The sequence below is a fragment of the Ambystoma mexicanum genome, chromosome 2q, assembly GCF_040938575.1.
Source record: "Ambystoma mexicanum isolate Mex_15411 chromosome 2q, UKY_AmexF1_1, whole genome shotgun sequence".
Classification (NCBI taxonomy): domain Eukaryota; kingdom Metazoa; phylum Chordata; class Amphibia; order Caudata; family Ambystomatidae; genus Ambystoma; species Ambystoma mexicanum.
This window is the reverse complement of record NC_090924.1, coordinates 997417175-997438321: the sequence shown is the minus strand read 5'-3', so window position 1 is coordinate 997438321 and position 21147 is coordinate 997417175. Positions and strand designations below refer to the sequence as shown.

The window sequence follows — 21147 nt, the reverse complement described above, 5'->3', positions numbered from 1 at the left end:
TAAAAAGTTTTCCAAGATGCACTGACATGTTGGATTTGCACATTTTGTAGCTGCTAAATGGGGTGTCAAATGGGCATTTGCCATTATACCCTCTTCATGTTATTGAAATGAATTGTGCAGGTTTGCACTGGTACAGATGTGTACTGCTATGTTTGTTTTGATAGAACGTGCATTAGCAATTTATGAATATATAGGCCCTCATTACAACCCAGGCGTTAAGGGGTTAACAGCGCCGTAAAAGGTGGCGGCGCCGTTAAACCCTTAACGCCTGATTATGAGGTCCCTTTGCGTGTGGCACTTTAACGCCTGCTTTTAGCAGGCGTTAAAAAACCAACCCGCAAAGGGACCTAGGAGCTAATTACGGCACCGTAATTTACAGTGCCGTAATTAGCGCCTTTCCCAGTCCCATTGAGCCCTATGGGGCAAAAATGGGAATGGGGAAGGGCCATGGCGGCATGGGGAATTACCGCCCCGCCAACCTCGGAATGGGGCGGTAATTCCCCATTCCGCCATGGCGGAGTCGGTAAGTTTCCGGCATGGACCATGATGCTATTAGCACCATGGTCCAACGCCTGGGTCGTAATGAGGGCCATAGTCTTTTGGACTGTCCTAGTATGCTCTAATGTGTGGGATTATAGCTCAGTATCCATCTAGAATACTGGACATACTTGCAATTGCACTTGCATTAGCACTTTAGGAATGCAGAGCTTTTCAGTATTTAATTAAGATGCACTGATACCATCACAATATATGTGGTAATTATCTGTAACATACAAGTTCATAAAGAAAGTGCAAGGTGCCTCTCAAGACCCTCGAATTTTGGAGCATCATGATAAAGTGCTTTAATGAGCTAGAGAATTCGCCATAAAGTGCATAGTGCTTTATACTCAAATTCCCACAATAGGAGGCAATCTGAGCTATAGACCCATAATAAAGTGCTTAATATGTAATAACCTACAATAAGGTGCATAGTGCTCTATCTCTAACTGCTCGATATTGGAGCCACTCCAGACTGACAGATCTTAATTAACCTTGTATTTACGTCCCAATCTACAGAAACATAATAACATGATCTACATGCAATGGCTTCGCCTAACCTTAAGGTGCATAGTGCTAGTTATGTAATTGCTCGATGTTGGAGCCAATCCAGGCTGGAAGGTCTTATTTGACCTTATATCTGCGTCCCAATCTATGGAAACATAATCAAGTGCTCTGCATGCAATGACTGCACCATAAAGTGCATAGTGCTCTATTGCTTTGCTCTATATTGGAGCAAATCCCAACAATGATGCTCTATATAAGGTGCCTAATGTAAACTATTTTGTATGGCGGGACATTGTATATTGCCACCCTCGCTGGAGTTGGACAATATACACATGGTACTTAATACTTGCAATCTCCTGTGATCCCGTCCTTGTTATATCAAGAACTAAATGTGTATACGTAGCAGGGTTATGCCACTGCAGTGGATAACCCATCCTATGTACCTCATGATAAAGTGCATGGTGCATGATATCAGAAAGGGGGAAGGGAGGCGGAGGGGTGATGGGAAGGGATTTTGTGTGTAACACAGTTGGTTCTTTACTCAATCACAGTGTTTGTAACTCCTAGTGGCAAGACCAAGCTATGGAAGAAGGACCTACATTGTGTGGTCCCTGTTTTAACACATATTGCTCTTGAAATGGAAAATGCTACTACAACTGATCCATAGCGTGACATTTTAAAACCAACAAAGACAAAATGTGGTCTTTGTATGGTAAAAACAGTGATACAACTTAATATTTAAGAACAACAATTAAAATTAAGCTCAACTCGAAGCACCACTAAGTGCCTGTTTTGTCAGATTTAAATTATGTGAGAGATTATAGTACGTTATTGCATATACTGAAGGAGTTATCCTTATGATCGTTGATTTAATCTCCCACAAAGGTATAAAGTTCCTCATCTTTATTGTGACCATTGGGGGTCATGATGTTATAATCAGTAATCTACCGGCTTTCATATTATCACATTTTTTGCTCTCAATTCCCTTACCTGGGATGTTGGAATATGGTATCAATACCAAAATATTTGAGGGAAGAGATGTCTCCTCCATGTACTTCATCCAAGTGTTTGGCAAGGGGATATGCTGGATCCTGATTATTTATATACAACCTCAGATGTTGGAGTATACGGGTTTGACTTCCAGTTTAGTGCTCCCTATGTACCATAATTTGTAGCTGCATAGAATCACATATATAACAAATTTGGTTGAACAAGTAATGTGTTTCATTATCTTTATATTCCGTCTAACACATGGATGCGTGTATTGTTTTGTGTTTAAACCAAATCTGCAAGCCTTGCATTTAGCACATTTTTGAAAACCCATAGATGTATTGGTAAGCCAGCTAGAGGCAGATAATATGGGACGGGATTGAAAGAGGCCGGGTGATGATTATGATTGTATCGATTTTGCCTTTCTAAAGGTTACACTGGCATTGGTTTGTATGGATTGCCAAATGTCCGGGTCCCTTTGAAGAAGGAACCAGTGTTTGTCCAAAATCTTATATATATATATATTATAACTCTGTTAGGTTCAGTAACAAGATATCCAGATAAAAATGCACAATGTGAAAAACAATGTTTTCTTTCCTAAGCTTACTTGAGAGTACAGCTACAATTGATAATTCATATTAAAATGTAACATTTTCAAATTAGAAATGAAATGCCACTTGCACCACCATAACAAATACTTATTAAGAATCATCTGAAAACTATGCTCTTCCTCCATGAATTGGGGGCAGAGGAAATACATTGCAAATGATTGAATGAGTGAATAAGGTTTAAGCAGTTTGTAGTAGACATACCATTGCAGACATTGCACGGGAAACAATCACAGGATCCTTTCTGGCACTAGATTTCAAGCCACTTTTATCCAGTAGATACATACAGGATTCCAAGACATTGTCTTCAAACTATTTGGAAAAAGAAGAAAGTGAGCACATGTTAATATATTTCAATATTGCTTTTGCCACGTAACCGTTTTACATGACCCAACATCAGTTGTGATTATCAAGATCAATAACCAACGAAACCACTGTTGCCACCAAACAACATTTGCAGTGATAAATCTATCAAAACTCTGCTCAGCAGCTATCACTTTGCTCATGCCACAATGAATTAATGGCAAGAAGGTTAAACGTGACATCACCCCTGCTACTTAAAGAACTCAACGCAGAACCAAAAAACTGGGGAAATTACCTTTTCCGGTGATTTCCAACCAGGTTTCCACCCTCAATGAGGGACAGAAATGAATATTGGAGAGGAACTGCTCACTTGCCTTGCACTAATTTTCCCTCAGCCTAAAAGCAGTTCTAAAGTCAGAGGGCATAGAATTCTCCACAGCTGCTTCACAGCATCAAGCTTCATTGGAAAAGTCTCAGTACTTCCTAGCAAATCCCACCCACCGGGGGTAAAATGGCAGTCTTCCACTTAGCAAAAACGAATCCCTCCTGATGGATTTGTAAAAAACCGGAGGGTATTCTCACATCTACTCCCCGGGGATCTTCTATTCAGCTGGCCAGGGAAGGGCCATCACTTTTGGGTCCTGTCCCTTGGGGTGGACAAGCGAGGGAGTATCACCTGGGTACAGGGTCCTTGGTGATTGGGAAGAGAGTGCCTGAGGGCAAGATATGGTATCCCCCCTTTCCTAACATTGACCTATCTGACCCCTCCTTAGCCTTTATCCCAACCCATGAATCCAATTCACCCTTAGGTGGTGCTGAGACGAAGAAGATGGGATTAGGACTTATGCACATTTCCTATGGGAAGCACCACTATAGTAATGAGACAAAGACAAGAGACTAGGAGCAATACACACTTCCTATGTCAAACACCACTATAGTACTGGGACGAAGAAGATGAGTGTGCAGACATCTACTACTGAAGGTCAGACATGTCCCAATAATTTGATTTATTATGGTCAGCCAATACCAATTGGCAACATACACCTGAGACCTATTAACAAGTCTCAGGTGATTAAAAGGTGGATGCTAAATCAGTAGAAAGAGAGAGAGCTGCCGTGGTGCAGGAAGAGCAAGCTGCCGTGGTGCAGGAAGAGAGAGCTGCTAGGTGCAGATTTTGGTGGCAGGAAATCTGGAGGTACAGAGACTTGCCACTATCCCAGAGGACCCACAAAACCAGAAGCGAGCGAGCTGCATGGAGTGTGCAGGATCGGGAACCTATTGCAGTGAAAGAGGACAGAGGGAGCTGGCAAACGAAAGGAAAGCAGAACGGCGGCAAACTGCAGCCGCTCTGGTTGCGTTGTGGGCAGAGAAGCGCCTGGGAAGGAAGAGAAATTAAAACTAAATGAAAAGCGCTGCTTGAAGATAATTACTCAATTTTGAATACTGAACTGAATGAAAAGATCGAATCTAACGAAAGACACTGTTTGAATGAAATTACTCGATCTTGAATATCGAACTGAACGAAAAGCACTACTTGAATACAATTGGTAAATCATGAATACTGAAGTGAACGTACAATATTGTTTGAACGCAATTACACAGACTTAAATACTGAACTGAATGAGAAGTACAGTGTGAATGAAAATATGCTATATTAAATACTGAGCAGGAGAGAAAGTATTGTTCACACTGAATGAACATTGGTGAATAAACTGACAAGGAGTATCGCACTGTGTGAAAGCAGTATTGCACACAGAACTAAAGCAAAGAGGTTAACAAAGAAATTTGGAGAAGACTTGAAAAAAACTGATGTAAAAGAGTGTAACAACTGAGGCCAAAAGAGAGGAACTTATGGCTGTGCGACCTGAGAGGAGTGGATCATGCGGTCTGACAACTGCGCCTAGACCTGAGAGTTCCCCACTGTGAAGTTCACCTACTGTGCAAACCAAGTCAATGAGAAGCACAGGGCTCCTGGTTGCATGACCTGTGATGGGCGGATCGTGTGGTCCGGCAAACTGCGCTGAGATCAGGAGTCCCTAGATGGTGAGAAGCCTGAAACTTTGTGACAAGCCAATTGAGTTCTACAATGCAGTCTTGGGGAAGGGAATGCTGAGAACTTAAAGAACTGAGAAGCACTGTCTTGGGGGAAGAAAACCTCAAGACACCCTTTTATGAACTGTGATAAATTAAACTTGGGGAATGGAAATTCAAGATTTGGCAGATCATTGGTTAGACTAACAGCTATTGGAATTATAATAAGCTTGAAATATAAGGCTCAGGACGAACTTAAGCTGAGAGCAGCTAAGACTTTAATTTTGAACACTGTTTAATTTAAGAGAATTCCCACACTGCACCATCCTGACATCTCAACAAAACTCGTTGAAACTTGAGTTCTGTTGTCTGTGTCATCTCTCTTGATACCATGCCTGTCTCAACGTTTCCACAGAAGCGTTGTTATGCGTTTTTGTGTATTAAAAAAATGTCATGCTGATTCCCCCATGTATTGCTCTCCCTTGAGGCTGATATTGGAAAGTATTGGAAACCGCTCAGTTCTTTAAATGGGCTGGGTCCAACCAGCCCTGAGTACCTGCACTTCATATTTAGGCCGGAACGAGCCTGGGACTTGTTCAAGCATGAGGAGAGTACCGGTACTCAATAACGTTGTCACCGTCCCTTGTTTCATTGTCCCAACTTGGCGCTCACTTTTTCTCCAGTGAAACGCCAAAGCACAGGAAAGCACAGCTACTTCACTCACATTTTCGCTTTGTGTCAACAAAGCATTACAATCGGGGTGATTAGAGGTTGATTGCCCAGACACAGGGGTGCCTGGGGAAGGGCTATTGTCCATTAAGAGTTGTGAATGAGTGGGTGGGGGAGAACGGGAAGGAAGCATAACATTGCATGCTTTATGAAATAAAGACTTTTGCAGGTGACATTACATTGGCCCTCATTAGAAGGTTGGCGGAATGGGTTTACCGGCACCGGTAAAGGTGCCGGTGCCAGTAAACCCATTCCGCCCTACCACGAGGTCTCCTCGTGGGACCCGCAATGGGTGCCTGGAAAAACCAGGCGTCCTTACCCGGTCCCGCGAGGAGGCCAGGGAGCTAACAACGGGCCCGTCATTAACGGGCCTGTTGTTAGTTCCATCCCCATTCCCATAGAGCCCTATGGGGGCTTGAATGGGAATGGGGATGGACCGGGTCCGGGTTCCTCAGACGGGGAATTACCGGGTCCGCCAGGGTTGCGATGGCCCGGTAATTCCTCATTCGAGGAACCCGGGCCCGGATTGCGGTAAGGAGGCAACCATGCCGTTAAAAGCGGCATGGTTCCTCCAACCTTCTAATGAGGGCCATTGTATTGCATTTTCTTTCACTAAGAAAACACTTTTAAATAACAGTATACACTTTTGAAGGCTTTTACTGTGATCTCCTACTCGAAATGGGTAAAATAAACCTATAAACCTATTTTTTAACAACATGTTTCTTAAACAATGTATATGAGGTCAGCTTAATGATTTGTGTAATGTGTGTACTTTTAAATGATTTGCTGTTCAAATATTATCTAATCATTTCAAACACAAACCTTAACAAATACTTATATTAACTCTAATAAGGGAAGATATCTGGCCAAGGGCTTAAATCGCTGACTGGGTTAAAATCCTGGTTTCACTACTTAAGCAAAGTGTGCGATCCTGGGCAAATCAGGTTAATCTTACTGTGCCTTATCTGCAAATATTGGGAGGCCTGAGAATAAAATCCTCCCTAACAATGGGCCATATTTAGGCAGTAATTTTTCTATCTGTGGGTGTGTTAAATGAGGAGCTAAAATCGCGAGTAAAAGATGTTTCCATGGTTTTTAACCTCATTTGTCACGCCAGGGGATTTTGAAGGTTTTGACTGGCTCTGGTGGGTACTCAAAACAAAACGTACATGCTCACCACCCAATCCGCTCCACCGTTCAAAAACAAATGGATATTCATAAGCATCTGATTCTCATGATGGCAAATATGCATTGGAATCCTATGGAATCCGCCAACCTTTAGCAGTTGGTACAAACTGGCAGATCCAATAGAAATTCATGGAAATGCCACATGCTATACAAATACATGGCAGGAGGCATTTACGACTGCACTACGAAGTTCAAAGAATGCACTGAAACTCAGGTTCGCCTGGTGCAAGGAATCAAGGTTGCATGTGGGGTCTGCTAACACACCAGTGTTGTGAAGAGCGGTCCTCACTCTGCGTTTAGCAGAGGGAAGAAAATCTTCCCTTCCAACCAAGGAGTAGGAATGGTATGTTGCTCTCAGTTGAAATCTGCAGAGCAACTCATTAGGATGACCAGGTTTTAACCCAAGTTACACATCTAAAAGCCTGCAGAGCAACTCATTATGATGACCATGTTTTCAGCCACGTTAAACATCTAAAATCCTGCAGAGAAACTCATTAGAATGATAAGGTTTGAAGCCAAGTAACACATCTAAAAGCCTGCAGAGCAACCCATAAGGATGATCAGGTTTAAAGCCAAGTTACACATTTTACAGCCTGCTGAGCAACTCATGAGGATGATCAGGTTTGAAGCCACGTAACACATCCAAAAGCCTGTAGAGCAGCTCATTAGGATGAATATGATTGAAGACATGTAACAAATCTAAAAGCCTGCAGAGCAACTCATTAACATGATCAGGCTTGAAGCCACGTAACACATCTAAAAGCCTGCAGAGCAACTCATAATGATGATCAGGTTTGAAGCAACGTTACACACCTAAAAGCCTGCAGAGCAACTCATTAATATGATCAAGTTTGAAGTCTAGTAACACATCTAAAAGCCTGCAGAGCAACTCATTAGCATGCTCAGGCTTCAAGCCACGTAACACATCTAAAAGCCTGCAGAGCAACTCATAATGATGATCGGGTGTGAAGCCAATGTAACACAGCTAAACGCCTGCAGAGTAACTCATTAGGATGATCAGGTTTGAAGCTTCGTAGCACATCCAGGAATGGTGTGCTGCCAACGACCTCTGCCTTAATGCCAGTAAGACTGAGATTCTACTCTGCAACTCATCCAGAATAGGACTGTGAGACTTGTCCTTGGCCTCAAGCCCAGGGACCGTATCTCTCCAGGACTGAAATCTCTGCACTGGCTCCCAGTGGCTGCGAGGATTAAGTTCAAAACCCTCTGCATTGTCCACAAGGCCTTCTGGGGCCTGGGACCAAAATACCTTCAACTCTCTCTTCCTAAATATCTTCCCTCTCGAGCTCTTTGCTCATCTGCCTCCAACTCCCTCAGGGTCAGCCGCTTCTCCAAGCAATGAGTTGGGGGTAGATCTCTCTCCGCGGCAGGGGCCACCCTCTGGAACAGCCTTCCTGCCTCCCTGAAACTTGATGAGAAACATCTCCGGTTCCGGAATCACCTCAAAACCTTCCTCTTTGCTTCTGCTTTCTCTCCACCTCTCCCCTGCTAAATTCCTGACTGAAACTGCACTGAATCAGCACAACTGGGCCACTCTCACTGATCTCAGTCCCTGGCCCAGCCACTCTCCCCCTGCATTGCCTCCCTGGCAACCCCTGCACTGCGGGACTGTCTCTGTATCCCTTCAACCCCCTTCCCAGCACTTGTCTGCACTTACCTTGCACTTGCTACCAGCTGGCCCTTTATTATCTATCTTGTTATTCTACTACCCCTGTACTGCACTTTCCCCTCTCCCTGTCCCCTTGCACTTTCCCTTCCCCTCTTCCCATGCACTTGCGCGATTTGAATGACACCTGGCCTAGTAAGATCGTTGTCTGTCTTCCCTTTGTCCTCCCTCCCTGCCTCATCGCGCCTCGAAACACTTGTGTATAGGCGCGTTACAAATGCCATATCATATCATATCATCTAAAAGCCTGCAGAGCAACTCCATAGGATGATCAGGTTTAAAGGCAGGTTACACCTCTTAAAGCCTGCAGAGTAACTCATAAGGATGATCAGGCTGGAAGCCAAGTAACACATCTACAAGCCTGCAGAGCGACTCTATAGGGTGATCAGTTTTAAAGGCAAGTGAGACTACTAATTGCCTGCAGAGCAACTCATTAGGATGATCAGGTTTGAAGCCACGTAACACATCTAAAAGCCTGCAGAGCAGCTCATTAGGATGATCAGGTTTGAAGCAACGTTACACACCTAAAAGCCTGCAGAGCAACTCATTAGGATGAATAGGCTTGAAGCCATGTAACAAATCTAAAACCCTGCAAAGCAACCCGTTAGGATGAATATGATTGAAGCCATGTAACAAATCTAAAAGCCTGCAGAGAAACTCATTAGGATGAACAGGTATGAAGCCACGTTACACATCTAAAAGCCTGCAGAGCAACTCCATAGGATGATCAGGTTTAAAGGCAAGTTACACCTCTTAAAGCCTGCAGAGTAACTCATAAGGATGATCCGCCTGGAAGCCAAGTAACACATCTACAAGCCTGCAGAGCGACTCTATAGGATGATCAGTTTTAAAGGCAAGTGACACTTCCAAATGCCTGCAGAGCAACTCATAATGATGATCAGGTTTGAAGCCACATTAAACAACTAAAAGCCTGCATAGCAACTCATTAGAATGATCAAGTTTGAAGTCTAGTAACACATTTAAAAGCCTGCAGAGCAACTCATTAGCATGATCAGGCTTGAAGCCACGTAACACATCATCTAAAAGCCTGCAGAGCAACTCATAATGATGATCAAGTGTGAAGCCAATGTAACACATCTAAAAGCCTGCAGAGCAACTCCTTAGGATGATCAAGACTGCAGAGTAACTCATAAGGATAATCAGGCTGGAAGCCAAGTAACACATCTACAAGCCTGCAGAGCGACTCTATAGGATGATCAAGACTGCAGAGTAACTCATAAGGATAATCAGGCTGGAAGCCAAGTAACACATCTACAAGCCTGCAGAGCGACTCTATAGGATGATCAAGACTGCAGAGTAACTCATAAGGATAATCAGGCTGGAAGCCAAGTAACACATCTACAAGCCTGCAGAGCGACTCTATAGGATAATTAGTTTTAAAGGCAAGTGACACATCTAAATGCCTGCAGAGCAACTCATTAGAATGATCAGGTTTGAAGCAAGTTAATGCATCTAAAAGCTTGCAGAGCAACACATTAGAATGATCAGCTTTGAAGCTTCGTAACACATCTAAATTGCATTCTGATAGTTCTAGTTATACATTCAGGACGAGGGAAAATGCTGCATGCTTACTGTTTTTGCTGAACACATTTCACTAAGGTCTGAAATTGTCCAGGTGAATTAGTATGATTTGGGTACTTGTGAAGTGAATATTTTTGGGAGCCAAAATGGGGGTGAGAATACTGGAGGGATTGTTTTCCCTGGACCCAGTACTGATTTTGTTAATATTTAAAGACCTTCAAAGTTTCTTGCTCTCACAACCTCAAGATTTCCCTGGTAAATAGGTTCTGCTTCGATCTCATGATAAGTAATTCCTGCGGTAGAGACACTTTGTTGTGTCTATCGCAAGGTCTTTGGAACCTTCTGTCACAGCCAGAGACGTTCTCTAGGTATTTAGCTCACCATATGTAAAAAAAGCATTGCTCAGAGTTTCATTTTTTGTCACAGTCAAAACTATCCTCATCAGTAGCTTCAGAATTAAAAGCATACTGCTAGTTTGGAAATATGGCCAACTATATACACCATAAAAGTGAAAGCAATCATGAAACCACTGCCAAAAACAACAGGTAACTTCAGTTAGCAAAACACCATCACAATGCGTCATCCTGCATTCCAAAGACAGATGGTGTTTTCAAACTAAGGTTGCAGTAAACTACAGCTGGGAAGTTATGTGTTCAAGTTCCTGGATTGCAGGTTGATTTTAAAGACTAGCTTCTCCACTTGACCAAAGTGTCTGCTCCTGGGCAAATGATTTTTTCTCACTATGACTTATCTGCCAATTAGACGCCTACAAGTAAATGAGCGGACACTGTCCCCTACTCACTCATGTTATTTCCCCATATATGAGTGACCATTCATATATTGTACATCTAAACGTTTATTTCTCACTAGCCTTACTCCTGGCAACTTCTTTTAATGTAACTTCCCATGATAACCTCCAGTATCAAAGACTCTTCTGTGATGTCACTATATATGTAAATCAGGAGGGCATGCAATTATTTTTACTGGCCAAGAACCCGCAAATCCTAGGACCGGCGATGTAAGCAGTATGTCTGTACCATAGAAAATAGTTCATAATTCAAGAAGAGTCTGCTCACCTGTATCCATTTTGCTACAGCACGTGTATCCGAGTGCCATTTTGGAAAACATCAACCATGACTCAGAAGTAGACATCTATGAATGCCGGATATGCCACACTTATATGGGCGCTGCAGGCTAGAGCCAGTCCGAGCCTCATTTGTCTTTTAATCACTCATCTTTATTTTCAGTTTGGAAAATAGTTAAGGTACTCTGGAAATGGCTTACCTTTAAGATAATGGGGTTCATTACGAGTTTGGCAGTAGTTCAGTGGTAATTCCACTGAATTACCCCCAAATGGAATAACCATTACCACCACATCGTCTGGTAGATTGACCACTGGATTACAAGTGGTGGTAGGTGGTGTAAATCCCATTTTTTTGGAGCCCATAGGACTCCATGGGGACTTCGGCCGAATTACCACCAGCAGTAATTCTGCCGTCAGTAATTCTGCCGATTTTGCTGATTAGTTGGCTGAAAAGTGGCAGATTTGCCTTCAGCCTTTTGCTGAAGGGCAATCCTCCACCTCACCACCAAACCTGTATTACGGCCTACTCATAATGACCCCCACCATGATTATATTTTTGTTCTGGATTTAAAACTGACCTTGAGACCATAAACCTTTAAAAAAAGAACATGTAAAGAGAATCATTGTGTAATAGAAGTTTCAACTTGATTAATATTCGATCTACATTTTTAAATGCCCATGATTTATTTGAGGGTCCTATTGATTAAAACTTATCCAGGTATCCACCTGTGCTGTGTTATACAAAAACTTTCCCGGAAAGGAAATATGCTGTGGGATCAGGGTTTGGCAAGATTTAAAGATTCACCCACCCTCGTACTGCAGCAGAACCTACAAAAATCCAATTATCTTGGTATACCGCTAAGGATACAAACCATTTCCTTTGTCAATAAAACATTTAGCCTGAACCTCATGAATTCATTTCCATGGGACCTCCCTGGTAATTTCAATATATAAGGGTCCACTATACCAACACTTTTATGTAGGCACGTTAGCTGGGCATACAAGGTAAATCCCCATAGCTTCTCTCTTGTTCGTATACAGTCTCTTAAAACCATGTCCCTCTTCACCTTCATAGGATTACAGATCAAAGTGTGCCTGGGCAAGTTTGTCTCCTCAAGATATTTCACACAACTAGCCATAAAATCTCTGACCAAAGTGCCAGTAGATACCAAAGAAGCTAATCCAATTTCTGAATACATGGTACCCTGTGGAGAGCACAATATTGTATGGTACAAGGCCAGATTTTTTCCACACAACCCTACTACGCAGAGATTGTAGGCCCAGCTCATGCTTAATTTTCCACGAGTGGAACACATTTTGGAACAAAATAGAAGGTTGTCTGACATAAAAGGGCTTCATAATAGTCTTGCTCCTCTAAGAGCCAATCCAGAAAAACCTTTAGCCCTTACAAGAGTTTTGGGACTATCATACCAATAGAATATTTTAGGACTGGTGCCAGGGAGAATTTCCCATACATGTTTACCATCTGTGCTGCCAGCATATTTGCTTTCTTTTTTTAAATTACTCTGTGATGGCTCTTATTTGGGTTTGCCGATACCAGGAGCTTCAAATACACTAAGCGACTTGTGGTTTCAAGCCTTACCCTTTCAATAGACCAGTTGAATCTGCATTTCTTATCCTCCTGACGGAACGGCACCACTTTATTTTCATCGGATTGATTTTAAGTTTATTCTCCTCCATAAACTGGGTAAACACCATTAACAAGCGGTTCAGACCAATTGGTATCAAATCTAACAGTAAAAAGTAATCTGCATATGTGAGCAATGATAACTTTTTGTTTCCTAATTTAGGGGAAACAAAAGACACGTTTTCTAAAACTTCACCTATATCGGCTACATATAGATTCAAAAGTCAAGGCACCAGCACACACCATTGCTCCATGCCAGATACAGTGTCAATCTTTATTGACAGTTCTCCCTCTTGGTTTAGCCTAACCTGTATCAAGGTCTCCAAATGGAGATAAATCCGAATTTTTAGGGGCCCAGTCAGAATTCCCCACCTATGCAGTTTATTCCACAATATATGCCGATCAACCAAATCAAATGCTGTAGAGATGTCTCAGGAGGCCATATAGATAAGGGATGTGTGCTTCCCCAAGACAATGACTGTACACAGGTCGTAAGCCCATTACAGTCCGGTCCGACACCTCTCGCGAAAAACCCGTCTGAGCTACCCTTAGCAACAGTGCCTCGTTAGCTGAACTCTCCAGCTTTCCCAAAATCAGTGCAGCAAAGATTGTACACTCTGCATCAATTAGGGTTATAGGCATATGTTTGGCGCCATTCTATTGCCCTTTTTGTATATGGGGATCACAAGTGCATTTTTCCAAGACCCAGGGGTGTACTGTTTAAATATAATGTCTTTAAACAGAAAGAACAAAATAGACCCCCAAACTCAGGAGCCTGTTTAAAAATAGCATTCAAGAGTTGGTTAAGACCACCAGCTCTTGAGCTGATCCCACTCCTAATCAATCCTTCCACCTCCTCTGGCATAAAATCTAAATCCCATGTACTATTATTCATGGATAAATCCAACACACCCCCCTACTTTCCTCCCATATAGTGCTGACAAATACTGCACCCACTGCTCTTCTAAAATGGGATTCGTCTGGGCCTCCACCTGGTTAATCTCAAACATATTTACAAAAGTCAGAAAATTGGTCAGAGACTACCTCTCAAGTATAGCCAACATCGCCTTTCCATCCTGCTGCCATAGAATGGAACATCAGGCTCTACGCCCATTTTTCAGCCTTTGTTTCTACCCTCTTTATTAGACTAACAGTACTAGTGACATCTAACCCCTTCTGTCTAATCTCTATTTTAAATTTTCTGCTAATCTTATTTTGGTCCTGTACACTTTTATCGTACGTATGAAAGGGGTTTAATCATTACAGTTCTGTGTAGAGTCTTAAAATATGCCTAATAGTGTGGTAAGATCACTCACTCTTTTCTTCTATTTCGGTTTCACCTTTAGTAGTGATTAGGAATTTTATCTAAGAAGATTCTTTGCTCTTTGGAGTTAAAGACATCTCCTTGAAATGTTTTAAAACCTTTTGTGGGGTTCACTTCATTTGAGACCATTTAAACTGCATTTAAGACGGCTATTTCTTAGGCTCTAGACACATTAGTATGCTCTTCGCAGTTGTAGTTCATATCTAGGCATAAGGCTCATTTAATGCAGGTCCTGATTCTATTAAACAGAAATTTCAGCACTTAGAGTCAAGTTAGAGGAAATCAATTGACTATGCTGCTAAGAAGAGCTTCCATAATTGCTCCTACTTGTTCCTGTGACTGTAAGGTGATTTTCAATTCTAAAATGATGGGATGCTTTAATCAGCTCAAATATCTTTTTAATGTTAATGTTAATTTTATTGATGAATTCACCAAGCAAAATGCCTCAGATAGCATCCACATGGTCCATGCTACACAATGGCAATGTCAGTGCCTCGCCAGACCTGGATGTTAATCTCCGGAACCAGAATCTGGAAGTGAGGGAGTGGCACTAGATTATGGGGACCAGATTTAAAAAGTAAAAAACCGGGACAGGGCAATTAACATAAAAGTAGGACTAACTCTTGAAAGTGGCTGTCAAGGCACTACACTCCAGCAGTGTTTGGAGGAGAAGGGGGTTTTAGTGTTATGTTCAAAGAAACACATATATTTAATAATAAAAAAAATAATAATAATTCTTCACAAACTAACACTATCTAAAGTTGTAAAATGCAGCATTTATTCTCTGCGAGATTGTGCATTTGTGCCTGCCAGCTATAAAGACCTACTACAAAAAATCAGGAACACTGCAGTTTCCAATGGGAACATGATCTTGAGAAAGGGAGACAGAGCACCAAATACCGGGACAGTCCCGGCAAAACTGGGACGTCTGGTCATCCTACACTAGATGAACCATTCCAGGAGCCAGCTCTTCTCCATTCCTCTTGGAATTTGAAAGTTTCCCATAGTTTCTTGAACACACAGAATTTGAGGATCTCCTACAGATTCCGTAGGTACCCACTGATACCATCTTGGAGAGTTTCAGTGGATAGTGTAAAAGATTGACCTGAACTCCCCATAGTGCAAAGAGGGCTTCAACTGTACCCGGGTGTTTATATTGTACCAAGACCTATGCATGACTATGGGTGAAAAAATTGTAGGGCCACCTGCAGCACTTTTTGTGTGGGGTCCAGTTATCGTATCTTATGCCACTGAGTGGTCTATTAACTCTCCTCACCGGATGGATGTGGGTATACCAGATGATGGTGTTCCAGAGAGTGTGCATTTTCTCTGCACAACCTGTGCTTGTCCAAAAGATGTGTGTCCAGTAGATACTTTTGGTGTTCTTCTTCTTAGATTGGCTCTTGGTGTCCTAGAGAGTATGCAATTTTAACCACAGTATCGTGATTTTCCCTGGACTGTCCATGGGTTTCAGATGGTTTCCGGGTGCAACACAGTACTTTAAGTACCCAGAAGAGTCTGTATTCCCTCTAGTGGCTTCTGTGGGTTTATAGCAAAAAAAAATGTTATCCCTAGTGCTAGTGTTTCTGTAGACCTCCCAGGGGCTCCATGTGTCTTTAAAAGGTATCTACGTGTCCAAGATAGTCTGTGGACCACTCAGGGTTTCAGTGATCTAGAGACTATTCATCTATCCCAAGGGGATCTTTGTGTATCCCACTTAGTCTTTGGGTGTCCAGCAGTTTGTATGTCAGACTCTGTTCCCTAGTCCACACAGAGCCCGTTGGTTTACTAGGAAGTCAATGCTTCTGACATAATCTGTTGTTCCCAGCAGAGACTGTGGATCTGTCAGAAAGGCTATGAATCGCCCAGAATGTTTATTGCTCATTCAAAGTGCCCGTGGGTCTCTGAGTGAGTCTAGTTTTCTATCTGAGAGTTTTTGGGCATCCCAAAGACAGATCCGTTGTGCCCTTCCAAGCCCCAGAAACAGGAGAGGAAGAAACGGCTAATAAATTGACATGAAATTGTTTCTGTTTCCAAAATAAAGATCTCTGCTTGAGAAATCACATGCTTTTTTGTATTTTTTATTTGATGTATAAAAATAAATGTGTAGATTAATAAAACTCTTTTGTCTTAGCCACTCTCTTAAAAGAAACTCTTCAGTTTATCATTGTCTTTATAAAAGTAGTTATCTTTATTACTATTTTACTATGTGTGCTATTATTATCAATAAACTAAGATTTGAAAGAGAACCTAGTGAAAAAAAGTGGATTTGGTGAAAAGAAACTGCAGCAACTTTAATTAGGGTGGTAGGGTTCAAACTTTTTTGAAATTGTGAATCCTTTACATTACCTGCCCAAAGTTCCAGGGTCTTCCACTTATACTGTTCGCTGAGCCAACATATATGTATCCAGTGTCACATAAAACATATTCCTTCCTTTCATGCTCTTCCGGCATGAAGACATTATCACCTTGAGAAATAATAGGAATATATAGACATTAGTAAAACATAATTAAAATGTTTCTGAATTGTAGTAATTAATCTATGACACATAGATGTGAATTTTTCCAAGCATATTTTATCAATGTAAATTATCTTTGTTTTGGAGTATTTAAGTTACTTGTATTTAGCTGAGTTATCTTTCAACAAGATGTTATTTATGTATCTTTCTTTTTCAGTTTTACATTGTACAATTTTTACCAACAAATTTTTCTCAGCATTCTAATATACACAGTAAACCAAATATAAAACCTAAATAAATATTATCAAATATTCCAATGAGCATATTGAGCATCAATATATTATATTATTTGATGAGATTGTGATGGGAGGTCCAAAGTGTGTCACCAAAAACAAACATGGAGTTCATTATTTGTAGAGGTAGAGCAGGGAGAGCGATCTAAAGACGGATTTATAGCTTTCATCAATGCCCAAACATATACTAGTTAAGCTTACACAGTTCAGGTGTAATCATTAGCTCCCATGCGCAAAATATATATAAACTAGTGTAGAAGCCCGTATATATGGGCCTAAGTGCAGGTATTCATTAACAGATGGACCACTTTATATCATAAGGCACCAGCTCCCTCTAGCGGTGACAACAGACAAAGTTATGCGAATTGGCATTATCTCTATATATCCTAAGGCAAAAGCTTCCTCTAGCGGTGACAACAGGCAAAGCTATGACTGTATCAGACAAACATACAGGGACAAACATACATCTGGCCTTTTATTATATTGTTAGATTAGATTAGATTAGCTGGACCATTCAGACTACAATTTAGAAATACAAGCAAAATGAAGGCGTTGATGTGGGGAATTTCTAGGGAATTACTTTCTTTTAACATGCCCACGTTTAGTAAAGAGGTACTTGAGCGCCAATGACAATTGAAGGAATACTATGAGATACAAGGGATCAACTAAGAGATCAACTTTTGATACAGGATCCAGCACACTTGAAAGCACTGCATAAGGATACAACGTTATTTGTAAAACATTGGAAGAAGCTGAAATGCCAATGAAGAAATTAGTACTTTAACCAGCAAAATAAAGCAAGCATTCAACTTTGAAGAATGAACAAAGAAGGAAGATAAATATGGTCCAGGTTCTGAGCTGATTTATGATAAAAATGTTTCTCTTTTTTTAAGGAAGTGTGGCTGGGGAAGGGGGTGGGCTGTGGAAAATTAAACAAAAGGAGCAGTGCCACAAAATCAGAGTGGAAGGTGTGGAGCATTTTTGGGGTTGGGATATGAAGGGTTGGAGGGTAGTGTGTTACGATACTAGAGGGGGAAAAGAGGAAAAATGCTCAATGCTCAAAAATGCCAAATGTGGAAAAAGATTATTAACAGAATACCTAACCAAATTCAATGTTTCATTTCCACTAGCAAGTGTACTCATAATTCCTACTTCAGTCCTAGTTTGATGTTTATTTAATGAACTAAACCAGTGCTTCTTTGTAGACAATAGTGCTAGTCTTTCCTGTAGGAGCCAGTTTGAGCAAATTGTATCATGTTCCAACTCTGTAGCAAGCCACATAAAGCTGACCATGAGAAAAGCATGAATTCCGTAAATTGGTTCCAGCTACTTTCAGTTGGAGCATCCAAAAAAGGTGTATTTTATACTTGTTACATTCTCTACACCATGGTACCTACCCACATGCCAAATTACAGGTTTGTAGCATGTTGGGAAGTATGGTGAACATTTCGAACGAACACGAACACACACACACACACACACATACACACACACACATACACCCAACCCCCCCACCCCCCCCACACCATACTGTCATATTGTACCATTCAATGTTGAGCATCATTCACACACACACACACACACACCCACACCATACTGTTATATTGTACCATTCAATGTTGAGCATCATTCAGCACCATTGAGGTCACACAGTTCTATGTAGAACACACCTGTTCCACCATTAGAACCACAGGAAAGTTGGAATGTAGATGTTCAGAATGGTGGAGGCAGTTGGTGGAAGATCAGCGGAGAGAGCTGCAGCCATTTGATGTGAACCTTAAATAAAGTTATGTTCACCTCCAATCAAGAGTGTCTTACCTCAATTATGATACATACTGCTTAGAAAAGAAAATATTGAAACATTTACATTTTATACTTTTTACATTGTCTACACCTTGGAACCTACCCACATGCCAAATTTCAGGTTTGTATCATGTTGGGAAGTATGATGAACCTTTCAAACAGCCACACACATATCCAAGCATTTCAGACCGCTGAAATAATACATTTTAAAAATATGCATTTTATACTTTTTACATTGTCTACACCATGGCACCTACTACCCACATGCCACATTTCAGGTGTGTAGCATGTTGGGAAATATGCTGCACATTTCAAACAGGCACACACATCTCCAAGCATTGCAGACTGCATAAATTAGCAAAATGTATATTTTATACTTTTCACATTTTCTACACCATGGAACCAACCCACATGCTAAGTTCAGGTCTGGGGCATGTTGAGAAGTATGCTGAGCACATAACCACAAATGCCCCTTTTATATATATATATATATATATATATATATATATATATATATATATATGTGAGAGAGATAACATTTTTTATCAAAATCGCTTTGTCCCTTTCCTTTTTTCTTTTTCTGAATATATTTTTGTTTTTGATTTCTGCCATAACAATAACGTATTACCCAAGACTTCAGGCTCTCCACTGAACAATTAAGTAGGTGTGTGTCTCAACATAGGACTACTCAAAAAGCTGATGCAAATGCATTACATTTTTGTGAATTATACACAGAGACATATTAAAAATCATATGTATATAGCAATATACAGTTTCTGATATGTGGAATCAAAGCTTTACATTATTTCCATAATGAATATTCAAGCAACTCTTAATAACCAGGCATCTTGGTGCTCTCTAACTAGAGAAAATCTTTCAACTTGGTAATTAGTAATAATTGATTTATTGATTTCTTTTACAATGACACTCCATACCATTCAGGTAAGTCTTTATAGTTGCTTTATTTAAGGATTATGTCGGTTATTTAGTAAGTCCTTAAGATCTTACTGGGAGAATTTACTGGGCGCCACCACCCAGGTTCCATCTCTCCAACTGACTATCTTTTAATGGAACCTTGGGATGGTTCATAGCTAGCACATTCCGTTATGACCTCACACTCACTCTGACATCATTCACATCAACATTCAGCAGCTCAGACATAAAGACATAAAACAGATACAACATTTTCCACCTATGGGTCAATAAAGTCAGGCCTCTATGCATTATTGGCCTGCTACCCTTTTTAGCAGAGGATCACAAATGTTCTTCCAAAAAATGTTATAATAATGAACAAGGTTACTTCCATGTTTTCTTAAAAAATAAACTGATACACCAAAAAACATATTCAGGCCATATTATTTGCACACAAGACCTTTAAATATGATTGAGGATTACAGGTGAAGCATTACCCTTGCAACACCCTCCCTTATCATAAAGTGCATCTCACATTATGAATCTGCCGGCCTTTAAGCGGGGTTGTCATTGAGAAGAATGAAGATGATGCTTGGAATATAAACTTGAAGCTAAATTAGCATATAAGCAGGCAGTGCATTCCTGTCATGGTGCGATTAAAGTAGCGAAGTCTCATTTTTTTGCCAATCGTATCACTTCCGCATCTTGCTCCTCGTTGGAACTCTTTAGAGTTGCAAAAGAGCTACCTTCACTGATTCAACCAGGAAGTCCCTCCTTGGGCTCCCAAACTCAATATGATATGATCAGTACCTTATTTTCAAAGATAATTGGTAAAATTAGGCAAGCTATTACCCCAGATGTACGAGAGGTCCACAGTCCACAGGTGGGAGGGACTATGGCACCTTTATTGGCTATCTCTGTGGAATCTTTCCAACTCAAAATAGTTACTGACGAGACAGTTGCTACTGCGCTGAACAAACTTAAGTCAGCCTCCCCCATGAACCCAATTCCTCTTGACATCCTTCAGGTTCTTCCTCATAAAATCATACCTCCGTTCACTGTGACTATTCAACACTCCTTTTTAGCTGTCAATTTTCCTTGCCCTTTGAAACATGCTCTTGTCACTCCTCTTTTAAAGAAGGCGCATTCAGATCCAGAGGTAGCAGCGATCGACTATCGACCTATGTCATTCCTTCCAGTACTTGGAATAGGACGAAAAGTCCATATCAAAATTACCGACCCCACCAAAAGACCTAAAACACACACCACAAAAAGTTCTAACTACCAAAATGTCGACTTTTTGTGGTATGTGTTTGGGTCTTTCGGTGGGGTCGGTATGGGCTCTGGTGGGAGTTCCCCACTACACCCCGCTCACTAGACTATACAGTATAGTGAGCGGGGTGTTTCGAGTGACACCTCTGCAGCTCACCTGAGCAAAAATAAAAAACCAAAAAATGCCGGGGGCTGTGGGGTGCCCCTCTCAACACCCCGCTCACTATACT

The 21147-nt window shown here is 41.2% G+C and overlaps 1 protein-coding gene across 1 annotated transcript in view; it reads right to left on the bottom strand.

The window, feature by feature from the left end:
- Window positions 1-21147, bottom strand: part of TGM4 (transglutaminase 4) — a 191050-nt gene that overhangs the window by 98882 nt on the left and 71021 nt on the right. Inside the window, exons 5-6 of the mRNA XM_069648311.1 lie at window positions 16528-16646; window positions 2847-2954 (exon numbers count right to left, since the gene is read on the bottom strand). Coding sequence (XP_069504412.1) covers window positions 2847-2954; window positions 16528-16646 — 227 coding nt within the window. The remainder of the gene's footprint in view (window positions 1-2846; window positions 2955-16527; window positions 16647-21147) is intronic.